The sequence below is a fragment of the Ictidomys tridecemlineatus genome, chromosome 7 (genome assembly GCF_052094955.1).
Source record: "Ictidomys tridecemlineatus isolate mIctTri1 chromosome 7, mIctTri1.hap1, whole genome shotgun sequence".
NCBI lineage: Eukaryota > Metazoa > Chordata > Mammalia > Rodentia > Sciuridae > Ictidomys > Ictidomys tridecemlineatus.
In genome coordinates this window covers 1,789,226-1,798,414 of record NC_135483.1, presented here as the reverse complement: position 1 = coordinate 1,798,414, position 9,189 = coordinate 1,789,226, and the positions used below count along the sequence as shown (strand labels likewise).

Here is a 9,189-nt window from a genome sequence, read left to right as displayed (position 1 = left end):
ACCTGGCTCCCCTTGGTCCCCAAGGGCCTGAGGGGCAAAGATCTGCCTGATCTGGGTGGGGGTCCCAGACTTGGTGGCTATCCTTGTTTGTGGAGTGGACCTTGAACCCATCACAAGAGACAGGAGGAGAAACAGACGTGGACAGGGATGGGGACAAAGTCAGATGCCGCCAGGAGACCCTTCTCCCTGCCCCCCAGGGCAGGCCTGTGCCCAGCAATGAGACCCAGAGGCCAGGTTCAAGAGGCAGCTGCATTTCTTCAAGGCAGAGGGGTGGGGCCGGGCACTGGTGGGGCAGTAGGGTGGGCAGGGCTCTACAGCAGGAGCCCCAAGAGCGGGGTGAGCGTGAGGGCGAGGGCCAGGCTGTGGGGGCTGCCCAGGGAGGGCGCCCCGTCCACGTTGCACAGCTCAGTGTTGCAGCAGGACACTGGCCGGGTCTGGCCAATGCCGTCGACATCCGAGGGCTCACACCTGCTGGCGCAGGATTTGGTCACTGTGGAGTCTCCCAGGAAGGGGTACACTGTGGAGTACAGGAGGCACTGGCCCTCAGGGTCAGTTCTTTACTGCTTCCCAGCCCCAGCCCCAGAGTCCCCCATCCCTGTGGTCCCTGCTGAGTGAGGGGCCGGGGCACACATGGCGTTGTGCGGTGGGTTCCTGGCCTCACTCACTAGGAGGAGGAAGAGGGGAAGGAGGGAGAAGACCCAAGTGGTCCTATAGCTGGTGGCTTCATGCTGACAGGGGGCCCAGCTGGCCAGGGGAGACTGGGCTGGAGGCAGCTGTGACCCTGGGTCCCAGCCCCGCCTCACCCAATGCCTACTAACCAATCTCTCGGGAGTAGAGCGTGGTCTTGCACATGGTTTCGTTGGCATCGCAGTTGGTGATGGTGATGCAGCTGGACACACCCGTGGGTTCGAGACAGGTGTAGCATTTTAAGGCCATTGCTGGAGAGAGGTGATGAGAGGGCAGGTCAGCAGGCTCTGCCCCTCCCAAACTCCAGACAGGTGATGCCATACCCAGCCAGTCCCCAGAGAACAATGACACTAGCCAGGGGCCGGCTGCCCACCAGCCAAGCTTAGGAAAGATGACACAGTCAGGCTCTGACTGGGACCCTGGGTTCCAGAGGCCAAGGCTGCCCTGGGGGAGGTGGGCTCCACCTGTGGGGAAAAGCCACTCGGAGCAGCTGGGAGGCACAGGGGACCAAGCCCTGGACACTGCCACAGCAAGAGGCACTAAGGGATGAAGGGCTTCGGTGAGAACAGGCAAGGATCCCCTCCACTTCCTCAGCAGCACCCGGGTTAGGGGTCAGGCAAGGAGGTCCGCAGAGTGCAGGGTGGCTGGCTATGCTCAGGAGACTGCAGGTCCTAGCTGGACAGCGTCCTCTCCCCAAGGGTGGTGCGGTGGGTAAGCTGTCGGCCAGCTACTGCACTTCCCTGCACGGTGTCCCTGTCCAAGTCCAGGAGCCCGGCTGGCTCCAAGTGGCCCAAGTCCCAGCCCAGGTGTGCAGGGAGGCCACAGGTCTCAGGCAGGGCCTCTACCCTCTCTGGCTGACCTCAGTTTCTCACTCTGGACCATGGGCAGAGCATGCTGGCTTAGCCCACACCACCCAACTCCTTTCCTGTTGTGTTGGGGCCCCTCAGGTCCAGGATGTGGGTCCCAGGTCCAGGAATCACCCCATGGTGGGACCCCTCTGGGTCTCCTTCCCCACCACACTCCCAGGTTCCCCGCAGCCTCAGGGCCTTCCTTCTCCCCTGTACAGAGCCCCTCTGGCCAGGCTCTGCCCTACCTGGGAGGCTGGCCTTCTCTGCCCAACTTGGGCCCAGGGACCAGTCCTTCCACAGGGGACACACCCAGCCCTCGGTTGCTTCCCTTCCCATCTTGGACAGAACTGGTGGGACACAGCTTCCCACTCCCTTCTGTCCTCCTCCTCCCAGAGGCTCTGTCCTGAGTGCCTTCACTGCGGACAGGACAGCACCAGTACGCAGTGTCCACAGGTGAGGACCCACCCACCAGTCCGGCTTAGCCCTGGTCCCTCACCAGCCCCGCGCGCCCCTCACCGAGCTCCCCGCAGGTGGCCAGAGCCAACGCCAGAAGTGCCAGAAGTGCCAGCCTCATCCCTTGCATGGTCCCCGCTGCCCGGCGGGCTCGAACGCAGCGCGGTGGTCCGACCAGTCGGCGCAGCGGATTAGCGGGATCTTGTTTCTGGGCGGGCGGAGGCGCGACGACCCCGCCCCAGCCCCGGCCCTCCCGCCTGCTCCTCTGGACATCCCACCCCCTAGGGTTCTCCTCCCGCCCCTTCCCGACCCTCCAGGCCCCCCTCCTCCTCCTCCGGATCCCTCCCCGCCCTTTCCTCATTCCTCGGGCACTCTAGGCGGTACTACTGCTCCTTTGTGGACCCTGGGCGCTGCCCCTTCTCCACTGGGGGCCCCACCTCCCTCCCCAATTCCTAACCTTTCTGCTTCCTCCTCCTCCCTCCCACCCAGGACGTTCCGGGGCCCAGACGGAAGGAGACAGCAGAGGGAGGGGCTTTCTCCAGGACCCCTCCACGCTGCCTCTGCTGCCACCGGACCCGGCAGGTTGTTGGTCTAGCACTCTGGGCTGGAATCTTCCCAGGACCACTTTGCCCTCTCTGGGCTCCTTTGAGGTGGCCATCTGGGGCACCGGGTGTGGGGCTGCACTGCCATCCACAACCAGCCCAGAGTTTGCTCAGAGGCTTAAGGAACAAAAAACGAAAACTGCTGGGTCAACAGAAAAGGGCCTGGCTGGAGGGTGAGTGTAGGGAAGGGGCCAGGGTCACGTTGGGGACATTAGTCCCAGTGTCCTCTGGGGGCCAGCCCCACCCTGCTGGTCCCTCAGAGGGATTTCCCTGGCCCAGGATCAGGAGAGAGCCACCAATAGCTTCCACCCCTACCTGCATCCCCAGGGGTCCTGGTCACCCCTGCTCCAGGCCCAGCTGCCAGAGTATGTGGGGGGAGTGTGGCTGGGTCCACGGGCCTGGCTTGTCTCTCCCCCAGTGGTCCAGGGCACAGTCTCAACATGCTGGGCAGGACTCACACTGGGTTGGGGGTGGGGCCGGTGGAGTGTCCAAGTCTCACTCCCTTCCTGATTCTTGCTTCTCTGACCCCACTGCAGAAGATGCCCCTCCAGTGGATGGAATTTTGCCTATGGGGGTCTCTGATGGTCCTTTTATGGTCCTAGGCCTTCTACTGGGTCAGCTCCACTGGGATCTGGGCTTCCCCTGGTGCGGGAGAGCCTTCGTCCTCCTGAGCACTGGGCAGGGTGAGTGCATGGCGGGAGGGGAGCCGGCCTGGCAGCTGCTGGATCTGTTTTTCCTCCTGACAGCTCTGGAGGTGCACAGTGCTAATTAATTTTAGTTGGATAAGGAAACTGGGCTCTCAGAAGCTAATTGATTTAGGCAAGGTCACCTGGTGAGCCAGGCAGCAGCTTGGGCCTGTCTGATTTTGCGTGTCAGTCACCACACCACGGTGCTGTCACCTGGAGGGACATGGCCGCAGCTAACTGGATCAGACACCCACCACACACACCCGGGCGCCTCCCTAGGTCTGACCCAGCTCCCCTGCCAGGCGGCCTCCCACGGCTCCTTCCTGTCCTCAGGGCAGGGGCCCCTCCTTCCGCTTACACTCACACACCCAGACCCCAGGCTTGGGCTCCTCCTAGAGTTCCTGCCTGCTGCACCTCTCTGCTTGAGGCAGGAAGGAATGTGGCCTGCCAGGGTCTGGGCTGGCTTTGCTTGGGGCCTGGGCTCTAAGAGGGCCACACCCTTCCCTCAGTTTTTCCCAGAACCTCTGGGTCAGGGCTCAGTGTATGTCCAGGGTCAGGGCTCAGTGTATGTCCAGGGTCAGGGTCAGTGTATGTCCAGGGTCAGGCAGGGCTCAGTGTGTGACCAGGGTCAGAACTCAGTGTGTGAATAGGGAGGGCCTCTGCAGAGATGCTGCTCACCTGGGGTGATTCTGCCACTGGAGCTGGGCCCTCAGAGAACTTGCCCTTGAACCTTGATCCAGGAATTGAAGGTTGCCCATTTGCTCCTCCCCTGCCCCTCAGCCTGACTTCTGGGTATTCTGGGACTCTGCTGGGCAGACCCTCTTCAGGCCTTGATCAGACTTCTCCCCACAGGTCAAGGTGAAGGTGCAGCTCTGTCCATGGGGAGCAGCGTGAGGAGAGGCCACGTCATTCCCTTGGCTGGGCCTGCTAAGAGCTCAGTGGCCCAGCCAGTGCCCAGTGTGGAATGGCTACAGAGGTACATGGTCTCCAGTGTCCCACGCCACCATGTCCCAAAGTCTGTGTTCATCCAGTGTCTATGGTCCCCAGTGTCCCATGTCACTCCATGTCCACTGTCAACCAACGTCTGTGTTAAGTCAACATCTGATGGTCACCTACATGCACTGTCTCAGGTTTCTGTGGGTCAGAGATGGGCTAGTTTTGCTGTACTCCAGGGCACCTCCCAGGCCACTGTCCAGGTTGGCGTAGGCTGCAGTCACCATGCTCGACGGGGGGCAGGGGCAGCTTCCCAGCTCATGTGCAGCTGGCAGGGAGGCTCTGACGGGTGTCGGTGGAGACAGCCCTCAGGTCCTTGCCACGTGGCCTTTCCAGCACAGTGTAAGCCCCAGCTCCCAGCCGGCAAGCTACCTGCACGTGTACTGCCATGAAACAGGTCACCCAGAACTCACCGCTGAACGAGTGCCCATTGTTGGCTCAGTTCTCTCTTGCCATGTGGTTTGGCTGGGCTCTGTGTTCAGGTCCCCTCTGGAAATCAAGCTGTGGACTGGACGGACTCTTCACTGGGGAGGAAGGGAGTCCTGGCTCACCCAGGAGCTGGCAGAACCAGGTCCTGTGGTTGTGGGACGGCTCTGGGGCCACCCGCAGTCCTCCACCAGCCCTGCGTGCAAGTCAGCCATGGCCGGGTCCTCCTGGGCCTTCCCTCCTGCCCCAGCAGGAGCTCCTCATCCCTGGCTCATCTTGCAACAAACAGAATCCCCACCTGACCGTCCCTTCGGGCACTCCACGGCCACGAGGCAGCCTGCCTCAGCTCTGGCCCCCGCTCTCCCACCCTGATGCAGCACAGCCCCGCCCGTCCACAAACCCTCACCTGTGCCTCAGTGGCCACCGCATCCCAGGGTGGGCCGCCTGTTTGCCCTGCACGCTGCCCTTTCCCCCACTCAGGCTGGAGCACCCTCAGAGGTCAGCCAGCCAGCCCAGGGTCCTGTCTTCCTGGTCAGGGGAGGCGCTGTGTGCTGGGACCCTGGCGCCTTTCCCGCGTCCCTGCCGGGGTCTGAGAAAGGGAGGCCAAGGTGGGCCTTGGAGGGGTGGGGCGTACTGCGGGCCTTCCATCCATGAGGCCGGTGTGCTGCCCTCTGCCCGGAGCCTGGCCCAGCCCCCCGTTTGGGGGCCCCTCCATGGTCCTGTCTTCTGTCTCCCTGGAGCAGCCTGCTCTGGGGAGGACTGCCTGGACCCTGGTGGGGTGCTGCGGCCAGGAAAGGCCACCTCGGACGGTGGGTGGGAGGCTGCACCCTGTTCCAGGGTCTAGAGGAAGAGTGCCGTGGAGGCTGCTGTGTCCCCTCTGGCTGTGTCCCCTCACAGTTCCTTGAGATTCCTGGGAGTGTTCATCGGGGTAGTGCTGCGTCACGCTGGACCCAGAGCCGACCCAGGGCTGGCCGTCCACAGTGTAACCCCCCCCCAGCCATCTCTGCCTCGGCTCGGGCTTCAAATGACCAACCAGTCACCAACCAGGGGACCCATGGGCTGAACAGGGACCTTTTGAGACACCCCTGGCCGTGGGAACCGGTTTCATCTGGCCCCTCCTTGTCTCCCAACCCAGATGTGTCTAGGGGATGCTGTGGGGCCAGGGTTTAGGGGCACTGGAGAGTACCCCACTTGCCCTCTGGGGCAGTGCCCCTCCTTCCTGCCCATGGCCTTCGACCCCCTTGCTGTGGGGCTGTGGCTGAGCTTCCCTCTCTACCCCTGTGGTCAGTCCCTGTGGTCAGCCGCCAGCCTGGCTGGGCAGGACTGTGGGAAGCCATCCTGACACGTGACTGGGCGGCTCCCGTTAAGGGCCTGAGGCGCTCTGGCTGTGTCGGAGCTTTCCCGGCCCTTTCCTGATGAGAGAGCCCATCCATGTGGGGGTGTGCCTGACCACTGACCCCGGGGGCCCAATCACTGACCCTGGCCTTGGAGTGCAGTCCCCCCTCAACCTTCATTGGATGGAATTCTTCCCTGAATCTCTTGTTCCCCAATAAAAAGCTACTCCCAGGTGTGTTCATTCTCTCTCTCTCTCCTGATAGCCCTGAGTAATCCTTGCTGCCCTGCTGGGCGGCTAGAGGAGCCAACCAGAGAGGGGAGCCGTCTCGGACCTGGCAATAGAAATAAGGTAACTGAGTCTGTGTGTTTTATTTCGATCTCTTATAGCTAACTTTATGCCTAGAACCTCATTAATGAAACCACTGCGCAGGCCGCATGGTGGACAGGACCTCTGCCCATTTCCTGCGGGGCTTCCCCTCCCTGGGGAGCTGCAAGCCCCCGCTGTACCTGGAGAGCACAGTCCTTGGCCTGCAGGCGGGCATTTCCTGGTCACCTTGCCTTTGCTGTGGTGTCCCTTGTCATCGCACTGGAGTCATCTATGAACTTTTCTCCATCTGAACTTGGCGCCTTGTTCATCTTTTTCTTTCAAGTTTTTGACAGACGGCTTGAACCTGCTGCACACAGTGTGCAGTGCACCACCTCGCACGTGGTCCAGCGGTCTTGGTCACTTGCAGTGGGTAGCACTTCTCATTTCAAGGCACAGCGTCTTCAGCCACACCTGTCCTTCCCTTCCCCAGCTACTGGGAAACACACTCTGTCCCCAACCCAGTTTCTTGGTGCAATCTCCTAGATCTCCTGGAACCTCCAGAGCAACAGAGTGTCTTCTGTGAGCTCAAAAGATGACTGACAGCCGGGTACCCCTGGATAGTTTCACGGTGAGACTGGTCACCCCAAATACACTGCAGCCTCACCAGCCTCCAGGGAGGTCCAGGCCTGTCCCACAGCCTCACCCTCTGCACCTCTCCTCCCCTGTCCATCCGCATCCTCTGTCTATCCTTGATAATAAATTTTTTTTAGGTAAACATAACAAAAGTGTGAGGCCCTCTCGCTAGCTCCTCAACCCCAGCAGGGTTAGAGCTGGTCAGGCAGACGCACAGGCCACATCCTGGGGATTCATATGGGAAGAGGGGGAGTCTCTGGAAGTGAGCCCTCAGCCCATGCCATCTCATGTTGTCTCCATGCCAATGGTGCCAGGAGGCGCCCAGCTCATGCCTGCTTCAAGATTGCTTGCCTGCTGTTGGGGCATGTGAAAGTCGGTGACCCCAGGATGAAATCCTTCTTCTCAGACCATGCAGAACCAGAGCCAGGAAGTAAGAGCTGGGAAGGGCTCCTCGCTCGTTCCTGTACCTACTCGAGGAATTCCTCAGAGCCTCACAAGAGATCCCCTGTTCTACACGTCCCGGGTTTTGTGCGCCTGGCACGCGTCCACACAGGTCCCTGCACAGGTCACCTTAGCATTCTCCAAGTCAGGGGCAGCTCAGACGAGAGGCTCTGGCCGGAGCACAGCAAAGTCCCCTGCACCAAAGCCCTGGCGCCAAGTCCTGGCGCCAAGTCCTGGGGGGTCTCCGAGACCATGGAGCTCTGGATCCAAGCGGCTCCCGAGCTTCTCCCCCGCCCCCAGCCTCCTCAGGCGAGCCCCCAGTTTGCCATTGCAACACTCTGTTATTCCAAAATAAGACCACTGTTCTTGGGAGAGTGTCTCCCGGTTATTTGGATGGACAAGAGAACCCTCGGTATTTAGCGGAGCAGAGGCGGTGCTGTGTTGAGCCGTGGCAGAAGATTCCCCTCCCAGGAATCTGCCTCCCGTCCTCAGCAGCCTCGGATCACTGCACAGATGTCCCCACTCTGCCCTTTCCTGGGACAGCAGTGGAGGACAGGGTCTGTGTGTGTGACACCTTTCACTCAGTGTTGTTGCAAGGGTCCCCATGCTGAGCCAGGTGGTGGGGCCGGGTGGCGTCTGCCCTGGGCGCCTCGCCTGTTGTCCCTGGGCTGCCAGGCGAGGACATTTGGGTAGTTTCCACGGCTGCTGTGAACAGTGCTGTGAGCGTCTGTGGCCTGTGTGTGTGGGCGAGCCCCACTTCCCTTGGGTGTATGTGCCCAGGGGCGCCACTGTGGGGCATGTGGTAACTCTGGGCTTCTCCATTCAGTTAATGGTTTGCAAGACTAGAAAATCCAGTCAGAGCCTCGGGAGGACTTCTGAACTGTCGAGCACTTTTAAATTCTTCTGTGGGCATGGAGTCTTGGGCTCCTTGGAATGCCTGTTCACTTGGTTTCTCGCAGGTGTGGCCAACTGCCCGCCTGGCGGGCGGCATCCTTCCCTGCCGACCTCCCTGGCACCCTAGCTGGCACGTGCTCCCTGCTCCCCACTCTTGTGCCCACTTGGGCGCCGCGAGCACGGCGGCTATTTGCTCTCTGGGTGAGGTGGGCGCTGGGTGCCATGCGTCGGGCGGCTGTCGTCTGGGGCAGTCCCCCTCCCGCGGGCATCTGTTTATTTTCATGAGAAGGCTGCCCGGCGAGAGCACGGGAGGCTGGGGGAAGGGCCTGCCGCCTGCTTCCTGGCAGGACTTACCGGGGAGGGACCCGGTCGCCGGCTTCCCTCAATGGCTCTGAAACCAGGAGCCCGAAACTTAGCCCAGGGCCTGGTGATTAAATATCTGCTGAGCGAGTGAGTGGGCAGCTTCCACACACCCTCCCCCTTAACTCCCGTGTCCACCCTGAGACAGCGATCGCCACGGAGGCGGCCAGCCCACTCCCACACCTCACGGGCACACCTCCACTGTGGCCTGAGGGCACTGGGCCCTGTGGGCAGGCTGGTGGCCTGCAGGAGCTGGAGGCAGAGTCTCTGCCCAGAGAGGGGCAGGCAGGCCTGAGTGGCCCGGGGGCTCCTGGGAGAGCTCAGCTAGGGGAGCGGGAAGCCCAGGCCGCGGGTTGGCGAGGCTGAAGGTGTCAGCACCCAGCCAAGGGGACAGGTTTCCCATGAGCAGGGACGGAGCTGTGCGTGAGACGGGGGCCCCACCCTAGCTGACAGGTTCCAGCGAGGCCTGTCACCGCAGTGCCACCTCCTCCAGGAGGCCCCTCCCTCCCCTGGGCCTCCAGAGC

The 9,189-nt window shown here is 61.8% G+C and overlaps 1 protein-coding gene across 3 annotated transcripts; it reads right to left on the bottom strand.

Annotated features, from left to right (window-relative positions):
• Positions 1–235: 235 nt before the first annotated feature.
• Positions 236–3,309, bottom strand: Lypd2 (LY6/PLAUR domain containing 2). 3 transcript variants are annotated; one of them, XM_078016593.1, is made up of 3 exons: positions 3,049–3,309; positions 819–938; positions 236–517 (listed from the first exon to the last, which is right to left on the bottom strand). In XM_078016593.1, exons 2-3 carry the CDS (start codon positions 934–936, stop codon positions 312–314), a joined length of 324 nt encoding a protein of 107 aa, XP_077872719.1. In that variant the 5' UTR covers positions 937–938; positions 3,049–3,309; the 3' UTR covers positions 236–311. The 3 variants fall into 3 exon arrangements, with proteins under 3 accessions (XP_077872719.1, XP_077872718.1, XP_005316171.2); XM_078016592.1 differs by lacking the exon at positions 3,049–3,309 and adding an exon at positions 2,906–3,040; XM_005316114.4 differs by lacking the exon at positions 3,049–3,309 and adding an exon at positions 2,052–2,227.
• Between the last annotated feature and the right edge of the window lie 5,880 nt (positions 3,310–9,189).